We start from the raw sequence: 19259 nt of genomic DNA, 5'->3' as shown, positions 1-19259 counted from the left end.
CGAGCTAACATACGAGTGTAGTGCACCAGAACAGAGAAAAACTACGTCAACCCCGAGTATCCTGAGAGGCTACAACGCAGCCACCCATCTAGAAAACAGATATTATATCACATTTTCAGGGATTACCACCCTAGTGTGATGGCCAAACAATAGATTTATGAGCAAAGCTTGGCAAACAAATTGTTGTGTTGTGATAAATCTAAGAATAGAACAGGCTTGGATTATTGTGTATTGTGATAACAGCTAAAAATAGAACAGAGTTGGTAAACAAATCTGTTATGCAATTGTGATAAGGACAGAAATAGAAGCTAGATGTAACATAATAAAGACCCTGATATACAATCAAAACAATCTCAAGCCCACAGCACAACAACAACAATACACCCCTTATTCCAAGGGAAGGGGAGGGGCCCCTCTCCATTGAAGGCAAATACAATCAGGGTGATATAATAGATAAACCTAGGATTAAGAAGAAAAGGCCCTATTACACCAGCACACAGTTACCCCCCTCCCTCACAGGGGGAACGGACGGAGTTACCCCCATCCCCTCACGCGCTTCCCCCTTCCTACCCACACTAGACTAAGTCCGTCTGTAGTGTGGGGCTAGCGATCGGACACACAGAGCGCCATTCACGGATAGCGCAACAGAGTGCGGAAAATATCATAAATCCAACGGACGAAGCGGACCAATGAGAGAGCGAGTTGAGGGGTGAGAGCGCGTTTTCCCCGTGTGCGCGGATTTGACGGCGCGGACGCGCGTTACAAGGACAGGAGATTCCACGCACACACACACACACACACACCCACACAGGAGAGGGGCCATTCTATAGCATACATCAGAGATATTTTTTTAGGAGAAAAACTTGCAAGCTCCTCCCTCCCTGTCTACAGTGTGATAAGGAAAACTAAACCAGTTCCTTAAACCCGCTTAGACCCTCAACATCTTCCTAGCCTGCCAACCCTACTTCAAAGCTGAATGGTTAGTGAAACAAATATATGTATATATAAATACCCAAGTGATAAATAAGGTTGTTTTTTTGTATCATGGGTACAAGTAAGTGAATACTAACCTCACCAAACAACACTGGAAACTGATATGATAACTGAACGAAAGTACGCCCACCCTGTGGACATAGCCTGACTTGCTGCCCCACACTGGGCAGTGGTGGTGTGTACCTGGACCATCGACCTTCATAGTTGTGAACTATATACAGAGGAAGCGTGATTTTTTTGAAGCAAGGAGGAAAAGCTATCTAGCTCTGGGGATATTCCTATACACATATATATATATATATGGGCGTGTAGCCATGTATATATATAGATAACCTACCTATCCATATATCCACTAGCGGATACGCTCCTAGAGACATCTGTGATACCTAACATATTCCCTGTTACCTTTAAGCTAAGATCCGCTGGTTGCCACAGAAATCAAGAGCTATACTGGAAAGGAGAACAACTCAGGCTCAACAGTTAAACAAGACGCTGGCACCAACAGACCAACCCCCTACTACTAATCATGGGGGCGCGCCAGCCACAGAAACTCTTGAGCCAGGAGGACCGAGCCTACGGCTACGTGGACTACCACCCTAATTACACAGCTATAGTATTCATACTAGGGGTGAGCCGGCTCGAACCTCCTTGCGGTGCGGCTACTCTACTCTGCTCCTATATCTACAAGATACTGCTTCTGTTATTACTTTGGCCTACTGTGTCGAGTACAGTGAACATCAAACACATGCCAGGTCACAGACCCCTGGTCCCTGAGATGCCCTTGTCTGGAAGGGTGACTGAATGTCCGCTGCACAGCTCCTGTTCAGTTGGTGCTCAACGTACGAGAAATAGCAATACTGGACTGGGGGTTGCTGAACCTGTAGGTGTCCTCCTGGGGGTGTTGAACGATGCAACTGAGCCTAATGAGAAGGTGACAAGCTTCAGAGACTTAGTGGCCAGCCCCAAGATGGACACTACTACCAGAACTGAGATTTCAAAGGGGCCCAGCCCTAGGGCCAGTACCACCTGTTTCTGGGGTGGAAAGGTCCTCCCTGGCACTGGCCTCACCAATCTGGAGGATGGGGAGCTGTCCCAGGGGAATAGGCTCTTCACCCAGATGCCCGACGCGTACCTGGGGGTGGGGGAGCCGCCACCCAAGCCTCCCTGGGAGCCCCCAGGCATGGAACGACTGGGGACCGGCCTAAGGATGGGGACTGGTGACCTGCTGCAGTGGAAGACTTTACCCAGCACGGAGAGAGCAGGGTTGACCAGCAGCAGTGAGGCTGTTCCCCCACATTCCAAGACCAGATGCCGCTACTCTGTTGAACCACTGCACATGTCCCAGCCAAGTTCCCCCATGCTGCTGAAGATGGAGGCCCACCAGGATGCAGAGCTCCAACTAGGAAAGTCAATAAGAAGGCCACCCCTTGCCAAAACCAGAACCACCGCAGGGGCTCCCCACCAGCCGCTGACGGAGCCTGGCAGGGACGCAATACTAGCTGGCAACTCTGGCCCAACTCAGGTGGCTACCAACAGTCTGCTGACAGTCCGGAATACAGTTCAGGCTACCATCAGTATGGCATCTTCTGGGCCTTGCTGGTCCACCTGTGGGTACCTGTCCACACACTGGCCACAGGTACCCCCCAGAGATCATAGCCCCCTTTCCGACTGGCACCATCAACAGCCTTTGCTACCAACCACCTGGCATACCCAGAGGCAGGATCCCTCATGTGGAGAAGCACCTGCAGAAGCTAAGGCCGAGGCTGGCCTCGCCACCCAGGGGAGGAGAGCCGCTGTTGGATGGAAGGAACCTGTGTGTATGGGGAGGAGGCTGAATGTAACCAAGGAGCCACCACAAGCAGCCCAGCACCGCCTGACCCCTAGTAGGGGAGACCCTGTTTGTCAGCTGGTGCCCCAACTGGAGGAGGAGAGACCTGGCAGGTTGATACACCCTGGGGAAGCCGGCCTGATGGGACCCAGCTGGACGAAGGGGCGCTGCTGCTTCAACGGCCACACAGCCGCCAAGTGTAGAACCGGTTGGGACCGGGCAACGAAGAAACACCAGGCCGCCCAACAACCTGCATGCAACCAGTCTGCCACCCAGGTCCACCTGGAGGGAGATGCCCAGCCGTCACCCCAACTAGCTGCCGCCGCTGGGGCCGCGGCTACCCAGGAGTCTGTGTCTCAGATTGGGACCATGGTGGCCAGGATCAACGTGCTGGGAGGAGCGGCTGAACCCAACCGGGTTGGCCTGGACCTCAGCCGCAACCACAGGGGACCGGTGTCCGTAACCCCTGTCACCCCCAGCAAGAGCTGAGGGGCGCTACCCAGCGCCACCGGGACGGTGTACGGGGAGGCCCTGGCGGCCGCCGAGTGGGAGAGGCAAGAGGCGCTAGCCAGCGAGTCTGAGTCGATGTATGGGACGCCAACCGGCTTCGCCACCTGGAAGGAACGAGAGGTGCTTCCCTGCACCACCAAGCTGATGTCTGGGGCGACAACCGTCGCCGCCACCTGTGAAGACTGGGGGGTGCTATCCAGCGCCCCACGCTGGTGCCTGGGGCGACAACCGTCGCCGCCACCGAGAGACCTGGACCCCTGTGAAGACTGGGGGGTGCTATCCAGCGCCCCCACACTGGTGCCTGGGGCGACAACCGTCGCCGCCACCGAGATACCTGGACCCCGGAATGAGCCCGCAGCCCCAGAGGAAGGGGTGACACCCGTCACCCCCAGCCAGCCAGAGCCCCCAGCCAGCAGGGAGAGTCCAGCTGTCCCTCACCTTCAACTGCATCCAGCTGTCTACCTCCCTCAACCAAGCCAGGGTAATTGTATTGCACTGGTGTACCAGGAAGTTTGGGCTGGGCCAAACTTGCCTGCGCCCCCTGCATCTGCCCCAGGAGCCAGGGTATCAGCCATTACCAGCCAAACTGAAGAAGCTTTGACCGCTGCCTGGGGAGTAACACAACTAGATGCGCCAAGTGCCGAGCCTAACCATAGAAGTAGAGGATCCCCAACAATTATGTCTACCCAAGATGGAGACAATGTGCCTGGACCCCTTCAGGCTAGGGGAGGAAATCCGGAGCCTTGTGCCTCCAGTCCACTAGCAGCAGTGTCCGTGGATGGGCCTGTCTCCCAGCCAACTAGAGCGGAGCCACCCTTGCAGATCCAAGACAGCCTCCGGCATAAAGGGTGGACTGTTACCTTTCCCTACCCCGCAGGTCGGATTGCCATGCACCACCCTGCCAATGTCCAGAATGAGCCTGAAGGAGGCAACGCTCCTACAGTATGCCAACCACCACCTGCCCGCGTTGACAGAGACCCTGGAAGCCGAATGAACCTGACCAGCCCCGAGGGCGAAGAAACTGCGCCTGCATCCAGTAGCCAGCCTGCCAGCAGCAAGGTGACCAACACGATGGAGACCACCAGCCCAGTGGAGAAACCTGCAGAGGTGTACACCAGGCGGCTGTTGGTCCAAGCCCCCTCATGTGCTGTGCCACCCCTGGAGGTTGCCAGGGTGGCCTCAGAGGTACACATCCAACGGCCAGAAGATCCAACAGGACCAGCTACTCCAGCAGATATAGCCGATTCCGTTAGACCTGGGGAGGGCTGGAGTCCACCACCGTCCAGCAACTGGTATCCTGGCGGACCCATTCCACAAGGACAACAAACTGAAGGCCGCAACCACTGTCGGAAGTCTGGTGGTGCAGACAACCCCTCCAGCCTTCCGAGGGGAGAGTTGTGGTATGCGGCAGCTCTGGACCATGCAGAAACCAAGACATTATAGTGATGCTACGCACCTAGTTGAATCCTGTTATTCTACAATTATGAAGCCACCTGAAAAGATGTCAGATAACGGTACTGATTTTATCTCTCAGTTGTCCTGCAAATGGAGGGAGGGGTGTTACCCCTCCCTCTCCCATCTTAAGCACCGGAACCTTCCCCTTCAACCACCAAGTTATCAGCACCACCTCAACCCTGAGGATAAAGGATCTAAACCTGCCCCCACACAGACTGTTGTTGTCACAAGTAATCATCAAACCTTCCCTCTTTAGTACCCAGACCTACCACTCAACCCCTCTATGCTTATCTACCTATTGTGCTGCTCAATGGGCTATCCTGCCTGCCCCAGACAGGGATAGCCATCTACCTAACCATTGCAATTATCTATGTTTTACTGTATGATTTATCTTTAACCATCTTTATTCCTAATCCATATGTATTTATATTATGGTTAACTGTATTCTTAATCCCCCCCACCCTTTCCAGGGATGGGGAATCATGATTGCCCAAACTGACTATTGTATATGTATTATAATGCTTTTATGTTATGATCATTTATTCCTATCCATGTAGTTATTGTTTGTTGTATATAGCTTTAGTATCCTTTACACCTTCAATAAAGTGACAACTGAAATAGATGTTGATTCTTGTCTAGTGAATGCTAGAGAAGCGTAGCTTCTCTATAGTAAGGTGTCCACGTCTGTTCACACTGCCGTAGTCTTTATTCGAACTCTGGTGTCTGCCATTTACCCTAGGCGGATACCACAATATCTTTTGAAGCATTAAGCTAAGAAGAAAAACGTGAAATCTAGGAATCGATCTAGCCCCCCAACCAATAGCAAGTCTTTAATAAACTTGGTGAAAATATGTATAATGTTGACTTAATTATTCCCTAAAAATTCCAGCTGTTTATCTTGAACAGGAGTCGAAAAATCATGAAAACTTGAAAAACTAGGAAGTGATCTAGCACCCCAACCAATTATCATATCTTAAAAAAAGCTTTTTAAAATGTTGACTTGATTAATCCCTAAAAAATCCAGCCGTTTATCCTGAACAGGAGTTGAGATAATCATTAAAATTGAAAAACTAGGAATCGATCTAGCACCCGAATTAATATACAAATCTTAATTGAACTTAGTAAAAATATGTATGATGCAAATTTACTTAATCCCTGAAAATTTCAGTTGTCTGTCTTGAAAAGGAGTCGAGAAAATTATGAAAACAAAAAAATCTAGGAATCGATCTAGCACCCCAATTAACATACAGATGGACAAAACAATGTATAGATTAGATGCGCATTTATCATGGGAATCTTCACTAAAAATTTCAGCTGTCTTTAATAGGAGCCAAGAAAATCACGTTTCCCCCATTTTGTCTCAGATAGACGGACAGACGGACAAACAGACGGACGGACCGACGGACTGACGGACGGACATTTCGAATGATAGAGTAGCTTCGCTACTAAAAATCACGTTTCCCCCACGTTTCCCCCAAATTTACTATAATCGCAATAATTTTATGTAGACTTATGCATTTTATCCTGTAAATGTTAGTTTGTCCTTTCATTTCAGAGCTTCGCTTTTATGGATTTTCAATATTTGGTTCCTAAATCTGTATTAAAGTTAAATGATATGTGAGCCACAACATACGTAGATTTTAAAATTTAAATTGAGCGGCTCATAGTAATTGTAGAATAAGGTAGGCATACCATTAGAACCAGTATGAAGTCTATTTTAGGTCAACTGACTTAAAACTTGACTTGTTTAAGATTGTAAAAGGGGCTCTTTGAAAAGATTTTGTGTTAAACAGTGAAACTGTTGAAACAGTAAGTTTAAACATTATTGTCAACCATATTTTTTAGAAGCACAGCTTCGCTATAATAAAAATTTATCTGTTCGTCACAACGTATCTCTAATGTAATAAATAAGTAATCCTTAATGTTTTCTATGTACACATAAGATACTTTTTCATAAGCTTCCACTTTAAACTGCCCAAATACTTAGATATTATTTTCTTTGTTTGAAGGGATTATTTGGAAATTCGATATTTCCTCCCCCCCCCCCCCGTCACAAAAAATAGAGTTAAAAGTATGTTACAGGGATAAAGTTATAATTACAAGATGATAAGTTAAAAGTATTATAGGGATAATGAGTAGTTGGTGTAAAATTGGGAGGAGCAATTTATAGATTCATGGAAAGAGGCGTATATTATAATACAATTAAGAATTATGAAACCATATTTCAGGAAGGAAGTAATATAATTTGAATAACAAGATTTTTTAAATGGTTCAACCTAATGTGACAAAGAGGGAGGAGAAATTTATAGATTCCAAGAAAGAGGCGTATATCATAATACAATTAAGAAGGAAATAATATAATTTTGAATCAAAAATTGTTTGGTATTTACAGTTTGAAAAAAAGAAAATATGTTATCCCACTTTTTAAATCTAATCCAGCCTTTAACAGTTCAAGTATTAAAATTCATCCAATTTCCATTGTAATTATAATATAATTATTGATTGATATCAATTTTATATAATTGAATCAATAAACAAATATTTGATATGTTCATTATTACATTAACTTCATTCATTCTACGATTTTAACACTAGTCTCCTAGCTAAAACAAACTTTGCTAAAACAGATATAGCACTGATTTACTTAATCCTAAATCCCTGTGTTTGCCTGTCAATTCAGGGTTAAATTGAAAATGAAAGTTAAATAATAAATCAATGTTCAGCGTCTCATTTAGTTATTAAGAATAGAGGGTAAGAGGGTGGGGGGGGGGGGTTTGGTTAAGGCTATTTTTGTCAAATTTTAACATATTCACTTATTAACAAGGATGACAACATCCATAAAAGCGAAGCACTGAAACAGTAGGACAAACGGACATTAAGACTTGTATAGTGTCTGAACTTAATAATAAGAATATAAATATAAGTCAGCTACTCTATAAATTAATATGCTCCCTCGTCTTTGATAAGAAACTGAATAAGGAAAACGAAATTTCTGACAACTATAATTATATGGTGAATTATATGTTTTACATCTTTCTCAACATCTATATCGTACCTAACTACTAGAGGTATGGTATCATCATGCAAAGTTTGAAATCGATAGGACAATTCTAACATGCCTAAATTAAGGAATAAAAGCTATTTATCAAGGACGGACATACGGATGGACAAACCGATCCTAATTATATGAAAGCTTCGCTTTTAAAAATATCATCCTTATAATAAAGTAACAGGATGTGTGTTTGTCTGTGTGTACCAAAGGATCTCGCTAACCGCTGAACCGGTTGGGTTCTCCTTTACACAGTAACTTCTCATAGGTCCCGGGAAGGTATATAACTATTTTTGGGGGAGGGTACCACCACCCTCCCAAGAGAAATCGCCCCTAGAAAAAAATTACCTCTCCCCCCCCCCACAAAAAAAATAAACTCCCCCCTCATCAAGTGACCCTAGAGGCCTCTAGGGGCGTAGCCGCTGGTACATAATAAAGAATAAGAATATTTTTCATTAAAAAGATTTTTGCTAGGTTTAGTGATTTTATAATAAACTATAATTATCATATTTGAAAAAAAATATTTGATTATTACAAACAAAATCCATTAGCCTGGCAATATATATGTTATTATACAATATTGCAACGCTAATTGTTTCTAAGACTATAATTTTACATTTACAAAACATAATTAAGTCTGCAATATTCTGACTATTTGAGGCTTAATTATTGTTATTTCCTTGTTAATGATTGCATATTACATATTTTCAAACAAAACTTTATGTTATTTTGGGTAATTAGTATTGTTCCAAATTTGCAATATTACACGAATTTTAATTTCGTCAGCCCAAGGTACTATGTCTGCTTTTTGGTATTTTAATATAAAAATATTTGAACATAAGTGATTTAATAATTTATTTCTGCTGGATCAAAACCGGTTCAGAGCTGACTATTGATTTATATTATTGCAAGGGATATTTTATTTTAATAGTGGAGGTACCGCTGGTACCCTCCCCAATTATAGTTAAAAACCTTCCCAAGTCCTCTTTATAAAATGGCTTTATGAAAAAGAGAGTGATATATTGAAATCTTTTAGTATAGTCATACACACAGGCACACATACTGTTACTTTTACTTAAAATGCAACAAAATTAATAAAAATCAACTTTTCTTGATTGATTTTGACTCAGTTCTCTTGTCGATAGGCTTTATGAACATTGGTGTTTTCATAAAAATATACAATTTTTTAACATTTATTAGAATATATTCTTATCATATAGTTACTTTTGAGTTATTGTTACACTTTTAAAACCTAATTATGCCTTTAAAATGACTTGCTTTTAATATTGTACTTTAATGTTCTAGGAAACACTATTCAAGTAAGAAGCTAAATATCTAAAAGATTCCCATGTTAAAAACGGTAATGTTTATAGAGTTGCACCTTATTGCCATAAGAATCATGATTCAAAGTTTGAAATCGATATTCAAAATGCATAGTTTAACGATTAGAGCTATCCTTTATTGACATACGAACGGATATAACGATTGTATATGTAGAAAAGTTTAATCTATTTACATAAATGGGGAAAAGAACTCCACTGAAAGGGCAACTAGCACCTTTATGACTATTAAAAAGTGCGTATTGCTAGATTTTTTTTTACCTCATACAGGCGTGGCTGTCTATGACACTCTAACGTTAGGTCCAACTAAGGGAAGCCAATCTCTCCTTTTCTGTGCAAACACCCGCAGTACCTATTAGGTTAATTAACCCCCAACAGACAATCTACTCCTAGATTTTGTTGATTTTATAGCTGAATACAATATTGACTGTAGTGTATAAACACTGTGAACAAAGCTACATCCCTCTCAACTCAGGGATCTAAAGGTATAAGACAATGAACAATTAATTTATGTACATCTTTAATGATGATGGACAAAATTACTCCAACTGTAGATTACAATTAGTGGTTGAAACGTTTCGACGCTCAACTCAATGAACCAATCAAAATTCAATGAAAGTCTCCAAGGTTGTTAAGACAACGAATAAGAAAACATTATTTAAAACTTTGGGGACTAGTATAATAAACAGCCAATGTCCCCTCCCTCCCTGCTCTTAACTAGCCCAGTGCTGCAAAGTTGAAGGTGTCCCCCAAATGAAGCTAGATCATTTAAAAGTAGTTGGGATAGAATCCAATAAAAGAATTAGTTGCTAATGAAAAGAAATCAGTATATTGAAAGAAATTTATCATCACTGGCATAACCATTACCCATTTTCAAAAAATGTCCAAGGGGGGAGGGGTTAAAGGGGTGTTTACAATGAAACTTTGAAACCTCTCATTTTACCCCCTTAATTTAAACACAAATTATTAGAATACCACCCTTAAACCTTTAAAACTCCTCAATTTGCCCCCTCAAAAAAAGCATGGACGCCCTTGCATATTATTCTAACGAATAAAGTATCTTTTATCTCATATTTTTAACAGCTTAGTTTGACATAGTATTGGCTTAGAATTTAAATAAAGCCTGTAACCTGACAACTACCTGGCCCCGGTCTCGGGGACCTTTTTTTGTCTGCTAGCATCTTGCTTTCTGCTCTTTTGTAGCGGCTTAGCCATGTTAATATTTACGATGCTATTGGCTGATATTCGAAGACCCCATTGAGAGACGGTACAGGGTTCACAGGGTGGGGACGTACAGTCATTTAACTTCTTCTCCTTCTATTGTTTTACTCCAAGGTTTAAATTAATGAATATACTTTGCTGTTATCCAATTATAATATTTTGTGCAATGTATGAACATATGCAAAAGTATAAAGCAATACTTATGAACTTATCAACCATGAATTTTTTTAATAGAGTTTCTTCAAAACTGAAAATAGTATATAATAGCAAAAGACATTAGAGGATTTTTAAATTTTTTTTGGTTTGGTAGATGAGAGGGGAGGGGTGTTGCTAAAGGCCCTCTCCCCTCCACCTTAAGTTCTGAATTCGTCCACCAACCGTTAATAACCTGGTAAGTCATGATTAAAAATATAATGACATAAAAGTAAATGTTTTTTTTTTTAAAGATTTTAAGATGATCATACGATTATATTTTGTAGTCTTAGTTAAGTTTAAAGCCAGAAAGTATGTTCCAAACTCTCATAATGACTTTCAATTTAAATTTTTGCTGGTTTTATGGAATTGTTTTTCATCGAATTTTTATCTCTAAGGTTTTACAGATAAAGAAGGACAAAGGGAGAGTGAGAGAGAGAGAGAGAGAGAGAGAGAGAGAGAGAGAGAGAGAGAGAGAGAGAGAGAGAGAGAGAGAGAGAGAGAGAGAGAGAGAGAGAGAGAGAGAGAGAGAGAGAGAGAGAGAGAGAGAGAGAGAGAGAGAGAGAGAATTTTTGTTAGATAGATAGATAATTAGATATTTAGTTTGAAAGATAGATGGATTAATGTACAGAGGTAATATAAATTTTATTATAAACATTAGTATAAACCACATAGAGTAAACAATTTTAAAGGGAAACTCCTTCTGTTTCAATACGATTTTTTAAAATCTAAATGTAGTGTATAACCAGACAAAAACCTCGATCCCCCTATAGGGAATCTTTTTCGTCTGCTAGCAAATTGCTTCTGCTCTTTTGTAGCGACTAGCTGCGTTATTATTCTCGACGCTATTGGTTGATTTTAAAGACCCAATTGACATTCACTTATTGAACCCCTCTATTGTTCTACTCCAATATCAAAAGATTAAACTTATTTTTTAAAGTTCACTCCAATAGCGCGTCACAACTGAAGACGTTAAAAATTCTCTCTACGCTGCTATGTCAGATGCGCGACATTAAATGTTAAAGTAGGAATCTTTTGGCTCAAAAATTGGGGCTACTCATTAAAAGCACAGTAAAGACTTACAGATACAATTCGTGCTATTAAAGGGTCAGTTTTCTCAAGGGAATATAAATCAAACAAATTGCATGTCTACTATAAAATAGCCGTCTCTCTGAAATAGCTAAAATCCAATTTCCTCATAGCGTTACAGACACACGGACAGACAAAATTATATTGAATTAAAACAGTATTTTTTTAAGGCATGGATTGTCCATTTAACCATAGTATAACTATTTGCGGAGTTTATTAATTAAATTTTAAAAATTAATTATGCTACATGTATATATAAGGAAATAACAATATTGCCATTTATCAATTTATATATTTATTTGATATAAATATGTTATTGATTAATTATTTTATAGCATGTAACGACAAATGCACAAATTGAAATACATGCATTTGCGACCAGAGCATGAAGTTCTTTCCCTAAAAGTTACTAGCGAGCATAGAAAAAAGGATGGAGGATATATTTTACTTTACACCTAACCTCTTAAGAACCCTGTGGGGCTATCCTTTACCCAAAATAATTTTCAATTTATTCAAAAAATTACTAGATACTTAGAGTAAAACTATTGAGCATTCTAGATAGACAGACGGACAGACAAACATCAAGGTTGAATGGCATCGTTATTTAGAGATAGATGGATAATTCTAGGTTGAAAGATGCCCCATGACTTTTTCTGTCATCTTTTTGACTTGATGAAAGATCAGCACGATTTATCTGACTTTTTTTACATGGATTAATACTCGCTGGTTGATAAATATAATGTTTGAATGACAAACAATGATATTGAAAATACTTTTTAGTAGTTTATAATCAATCAATTTTGTCCGTCCGTACTAAAGCTTACAATGTTCTGTTGTTTTAGTATTTTTATTTACAGTTCATTATTTTTTACTTACTTTTTAAAAACAAAATCAGCTTATTTGTCATTTCTAAATTTTAGTTATTAGTAACTTAAAATTCCATAAAATGTAATAATCATAATAACTTTAGATTTAGGTTGTAGATTTAGTTTCTAGTATTAATGTCAAGGATATTTGCATCCTTCCACTGTTCAATGCAATGCCTATTTTTAGTGAATAGGGTATTTATACCCAATAGAGTACCTAATAAAGAGCAGCATTACTGAAGAACTGACGTAAGGAAGGATAGACGGACGGGAAAACATGTAAGGTTACTTCGCAACTGAATATAAAATGAAAGTATATTATTTTCTCGTATTCATTCGAATCCGGTGGATAGGAACCGGTTCTCATCCATACTGAAAAATCATGTATAGCATCATATTGTTTCCAGTTTTCTACGAATATAAAATGTTCAATCATAAGATTAAAGACAGTTTTTTAGTCCGTGCCTTCATTGTAAATTTCTATATCCGCGGAAAGCTACCTAAAATACGATGCGATAAATAACTATTATAATACTTACTAAGAGTTTTGGTATGCTTTCCTTAAAAAAAGTACTATGAAACAAACAAAACTAACAATTTCATGTGGGGATTTGACATTGGACATTTTTTTGTACTAGCATAATTACGGTATTAAATAGATAATTTCCTCTTCCTGCTTGTGGTAGTACCGAAAGATCTCGCTAACCGCTGGACATATATGGGTTTTCTTTACAGTAAAGCTCTGTATATGTCCCAGAAAAGGGTCATCTCTTTTGGGGGGAATTGGTACACTAAAATCGCCCTTAGAAAGGTATTGTACAACTTTTTTTTATAATAAAATTCAGTGTGGTGGGTTGACCTCCTAGAGGCCCAAGACCACTTTTAGATAGAAAAAAAATAAAATGAAATCCTTTAACTCACAGTAAGTACCAAGAAAATCGATTAAAAGCAATAAAATAAAAAGTATGAAAAAAAACTAAAGATAAAGGATAATTATAATGAAAAAAACAAATGTAATGTCATAAAAACTTAATGTGATACTATAGTTTAACTATCTTTTTCTAGACGTCTTTATGAAAATTTTGTAATGTATGTAAAGTTATAAAAATTTCTGCTAATTAGGTCTAATTGATTATTTATTTACTTCTTTACTAAGTTATATTATTTATTTACTTCTTTACTAAGTTATAGCTAGGGTGGAAGGACTGCAAATTGTAAACATCTCTCATTAGAAACTTTAGATTCTTTTTAAAAAACTTTATTGGTTTGTTTAAACTTTTAAATCAATAATTTGAATTTTTAAGGGGTTACATTGTTTATCATGTACATCTATGTCCCAGATGTTTAACCTCACTCTCTCGTTTTGACAATATTTTGCACAGTAAGAAATCTCTTAACATCCGAGGTTATCTATCTATCTATCTTGATATCAATCAATCTATCTTGATATCAATCAATCTATCTTTCTATCTTTCTATCTATCTATCTATCTATCTATCTATCTATCTATCTATCTATCTATCTATCTATCTATCTATCTATCTATCTATATATCTATCTATCTATCTATCTATCTATCTATCTATCTATCTATCTATCTATCTATCTATCTATCTATCTATCTATCTATCTATCTATCTATCTATCTATCTATCTATCTATCTGTCCTTCTATCTATCTTTCTCTATATCTCTCTTTGACAATATTTTGCACAGTAAGAAATCTGTTACCTTGCGAGGTTATATATCTATCTATCTATCCATCTATCTTTCTATCAATCAATCTATCTTGCTGTTTATCTAACAATCTATCTATTTATCTTTATTTATATATCTATCTTTCTATCTATCCTTCTATCTATCTAATTTTCTCTTTATGTCTCTGTGACAATATTTTGCACAGTAAGAAATCTGTTAGCTTGCGTGATTATCTATCTATCTATATGTATTATTAACTATACATCTTTTTGTCTATATATCTATCCATTTACCTGTAGGTGATAATATTTTTAACAGAGCTGCAAGGTTATTTTTTGTAGAAAAAGCTACTCTATATCTCTGTTATTTTTCCTGTCTAGATGTCTGCTTTGGGCTCTTTCATCCCCTTGAAATGTGTCTACACTTTACCCCCCTGAAACATGTGTCCATACCTTACTGATACTAATTATTCTCTGTTATTTTAGGTATGTGAATTTGTTGTGCTTATTCGTTTTATGAATCACATTCACAGAATAAAACAATGATGATAGGATGATTTTATCATGTAAAATATTTTTATATCAATATTTGTTTTTTTAATGGACTTAGGGACTATCGTTCATTATAGAGTCGTTCTGTTTCCAAAATTATACCTTTCAAGTTTTTGTTCAAGGATCACCATACAAAGCTTCTAAATCCCTGGGCTCGCGAATGAACATGAACTGTCCAAAAGATTTATTATCATTTAATATCCTTTCCTTGATCTCTGAGTAAAAGCAGACTAAATAAGTTTGCATTTTTAGCTGTTTGTGTTTTCATGATTTAGGTAAAAATAAAGAATATCTACATAAAGTCAGATATTTGAATTAAAAAAAAAAATACAAACCTCAACTTTTAAACGAAAAAAGTCTTTAAAAACTTAGGGGGGAATTTTATAGGTGCCATTTCTTTTGGGAATGAGGATGTTCGTTTTCCCAAAATAGTTATAAACCATCTAAGGACCTATGAAAATCTATATAGTAAATGAGAACTATATCGGTTCAGCTTTTAGCGAGATACTTCGGGACTGACATACAAACAGACGATCATAAAAGAAAAAACTTTGTATAATACCTTTCTTGGCAACGCTATTTAAGGGGCGATTCTTGTTTTTTTTCACAGTAGATTTTCTCCTATTTCTAGCCCCTGCAATCACCTAAACCAATATAACCTAAACTAACCTAGCAAAAGTCATTTTAAAAATACGACGAATTGTCCATTAAGGGGCGTTGCCACGAAAGGGACTATTCCCAAAAACTTTCTTATTTTTCACATGTTTGAGAATGTAAATCTTGGAAACTGCACCGCTATTACAAGATGTTTCGTGTGATAACCTCAGGAAACCAGGGATTGAAAATTGGATATGTAATAATCCTCTTCAAAATAGTTTAATTTATTTAGTCGAATATTATCCTTATACTAAAGTAACAGGATGTCTGCGTGTTTGTGTGTTGGTGTGTCTGTACCGAAGGATCTCGCTAACCGCTAAACCGATCAAGTTAAGGATATCGATAACTTCTTAACCGATGGAGTTATACATTTTAGAGAAGATTCACATAGATCCTGGTATGGTTTTTTGATGTAAGTCTTGGGATGGTTTTGGGTTATTTTTTAAAATTTTCCCACTTCTTTGAATAAAGGGCCCTTGCATGCTAGGGGCGCAGCTGGTAGTTTTTTATATAGTTAGATTCATTCAAATAGGCCAACCCATTTATTCATTCTTTTTGTACAATTTGTATTAAAATATATTATTCAGTTCAGACACTATACAAGTGTTAATGTCCGTTTGTCCTACCGTTTCAGTGCTTCGCTTTTATGGATGTTGTCTATAGATGCACTTTAGGAAAGGTTAGGGGGGTGGAAGTCAACCCTTCACTTTATATTTGCACAGAGTAAGAAGAAACATATCTTGTTAGGAGGTGGTATTTTTTCTGGTGAAAATTCCTATTGGAAGGGTGGTGGTATTCTCCCTCAATGTGTGTTTCATAAACCTTGTCTGAACATAAGAAGCTTCTCTATACCACTTAGAGCTAGATATCCTTCGCTACAGACAGACACACATACAAGCATACAGACAGAAAAACATACTAAAACTTTTATCTAAAAGGCTTTATGCAATACAGACAAAATATGACCCTACCCCTGCAAACTTGTGGGGGTTTACCCGTCTCCACTCTTCTAGAAAACAACTAAATAATCTATAAATTAAATATAAATTGTAATTTAAATTTACTTAATCAGCGAAATTTGATATAAACTATTATTTTATCTCCTAAATATTGAAGCTAAGATAATTTATAGATATATTTCAAAACTTTTTAAAAGAGTTTTTTCAGAGCTATAGGCTTTTAGTTGATCTAAGGAGTCAATAACCTGACTTTTTGGGGTATTATTAACTATATTTTTTTATAGCAAAGATGCTCCATAAACGACTCCGTTGTCTGTCTGTTTGTCCATCAGTCTGTTCGTCTGATCTTAATCTCGCTTGATGCTTTTAGAAAATTTCAACTCCTTATAATTGTTGTCATTCTCGTTTTTATTTCGTTTAACTCCCTACTTTGCATTTAAGTATGTTTATTGTTAAGATTTCTGTATAACGTTCAGCACTTGTATCTGGCTTCACTGAAACACATACGTCCTAGAAGCGCAGCTACTCTACACTACATGATTCATTATTAGTTTAGAGGCTTGTCATAATAGCAGATAATTTGAATGCATTTTTCACCAACCATAATTTTTAAGAACCTTCGAAACGTTTTTCCAAGGCGACTTCTAAATGGAGGTTGATTGTATCCTCTCCAAAATAGGTATAAACCTTCCCAGGACATATGAGAAGCTACATTGTAAATGAGAACCATATAGGTTGAGAGGTTAGCAAGATCCTTTAGAACAGTCAGACATGTTGTTACTTTTATATTAAATTTAATGGATATTTTGTTTCAGATTTTATGAGAAATTTAAAAGTACTGTGGAAATTTATCTGTTCTTTGGAAGTTTTAAGTTTCAGTTATGCTTACATAGATACTTTTGTTCTAGTAATTGTATGTGTGTGTGTGTGTGTGTGTATGTGTGATTGTGTGTGTGTGTGTGTGTGTGTGTGTTTAAATGCATAGGTTCACGTTTCTCGGAAATTGTAATATTAATCCCTTTATCATAAATAAGTATAGCGAAACAACTCTATAACTAAAAATATAGTCATTCCCACTGAATAATCATTTTGTGCGCGAAGCGCATTTAACAATTCTACAATCCAGATTTATACAGATTTGGGGGTATAAACCCTTTTAAAAGGGTAGTTTAGGGGGGTTTAGGATGTGCTAGATCTAGTTTGGTATGTACCACCCCATCTTATTATTATCTTTGCCATGCGGTGGCGTGCACACCGATTCACCAGAGGGGTGTCACTGTCCAACCTTTGAAGGGTATGGAAAAATACGAAACCCAATCTGTACCACTTTTGCACCACTTTTGATTTCTGTGGCGTGAGGGATTGATTCTATATCCAACTTCTCCTCTCATCTCCCCCATTATATGACGCCACATGAATCAAAAGTGGTACGTCATGGAGAAAGGTTAAAGTAGTCTCCTGATTTCCTAATTTATTATTCTAGGGGGATGTTGGCACCTCACCTCCAAAACCCAGGGATTTAAAGGGATAAGACAATAGCCGATAAATTGATGTAAATCCCTAATAATGATACACAAAATTACTCCTTCTGTAGATCAAAATTAGTGGTTGAATCGTTTGAATATTTAAGTAAATAAATTAACAAATCAAAATTCACTAAAGTCTCCAAAGTTTTTAAAACTTGGGGACTAAGAGAATAAACAACCCATTGTCCCGTCTCTCTCTGCCAAAAAAACCATCCGCACGCCCCTGGATCAATCTTAATTAATTTTAATCTTTATCCAAAGTACTGAGTAAATGAAGAAAAAAACAATTGTCATTTGATTCTGAAAAGTTCGGCCGCTCCTTAGTTTTCATTCATAGAAAGCGTAGCAACTCTATAATTAGAGTTAAATAACGAGAATTAATATTAAGAAGTCTAAATCCTATTATGTAAAGTAATAAGCGCTTTTTGTCTGTAACGAAGGATCTCGCTAACCGCTAAACCAATTTGGTTCTTCTTTACAGGGAATTTTCTTATAGGTCTAGATATCGTTTTAGGCTGTTTTATTTTTATAAAAAAAAATGTCTGGGTATGGTTTTAGGCTATTCTTATGCCATTACATATTCCTTCGAAAATAGAGCCCCTCTTTTATAGGGGCGCATCCGCTATTATATTACAAAATAACAGGATGTTTTAATTGGTTGTCTAACATTACATTTCTGATAATTAAATTTTATTACATTTAGTATTTTGTAGGCTATGGTTATTAAGCGAAATGCTATAAAATTATCTAGGCCTTAGAAATTTTAAAGGCAATGATAATTTTTCTTCCTTGTTTAGTGACGAACAACCATGCAAAAAAGATAGCAAATCTAGAATTGTACTTTTTGTTTTTTTTTAGGTTCAGTTTGAATCATTACCATTCGATTTAACTGATAAATCTTTATGTAAAAGTTACAGAATCTTTCTATCTGTTTCAAAGGATCTTGTTAACCGCAGAAACGATATGGTTCTCTTTTACAGTGAATCTTATAAAGATCCATGGAAAGTGTAAAACTATTTTGGGGAAGGATTCTCCTCTAGGGGCACAGCCGCTAGTGTATAATATAGATATTGGCCCATGTTGACATATCATCAATATGGTCAAAAAAAGAATCTTCAACCACCTTAAACCTAATAATCAAAATATCCTAAAACCATCTCGGGGCAATATGTGAAACTTTCTTGAAATCAATAACTCATACGGTTCAGAAGTTATCGAAATCTTAAGTTACAAACAATAAACCTTACTAATTTATATAATAGGATAGATATATATTGAAGGGAAGGAGGGGACATTGGACTGTAAATTATACTAAGTTTATAAACA

The 19259-nt window shown here is 38.1% G+C and overlaps 2 protein-coding genes across 4 annotated transcripts in view; both read left to right on the top strand.

The window, feature by feature from the left end:
• Window positions 1-19259, top strand: part of LOC145306063 (bicaudal D-related protein homolog) — a 318688-nt gene that overhangs the window by 31847 nt on the left and 267582 nt on the right. The gene's annotated exons all lie outside the window — the stretch shown is intronic.
• Window positions 568-3311, top strand: LOC145305205 (uncharacterized). Of its 3 annotated transcripts, none has more exons than XM_080146767.1 (2): window positions 568-979; window positions 1029-3311. In XM_080146767.1, the coding sequence occupies exon 2, from the start codon at window positions 1520-1522 to the stop codon at window positions 3308-3310; it is 1791 nt and encodes a 596-aa protein (XP_080002893.1). In that variant the 5' UTR covers window positions 568-979; window positions 1029-1519; the 3' UTR covers window position 3311. The 3 variants fall into 3 exon arrangements, with proteins under 3 accessions (XP_080002893.1, XP_080002892.1, XP_080002895.1); XM_080146766.1 differs by having other exon boundaries at window positions 1018-3311; XM_080146769.1 differs by having other exon boundaries at window positions 950-998.

This window comes from Acartia tonsa, chromosome 14 (genome assembly GCF_053477335.1).
Source record: "Acartia tonsa isolate MP-2025a chromosome 14, ASM5347733v1, whole genome shotgun sequence".
NCBI classification, from domain to species: Eukaryota; Metazoa; Arthropoda; class Copepoda; order Calanoida; family Acartiidae; genus Acartia; species Acartia tonsa.
Note: the sequence above shows the minus strand (reverse complement) of the source record. Positions and strands in the feature narration are given on the sequence as shown.

Bases quoted from the DNA above. Each gene is read 5' to 3' on its own strand.
- LOC145305205 (XM_080146767.1), top strand. From the start codon at position 1,520: ATGGGGGCGCGCCAGCCACAGAAACTCTTGAGCCAGGAGGACCGAGCC.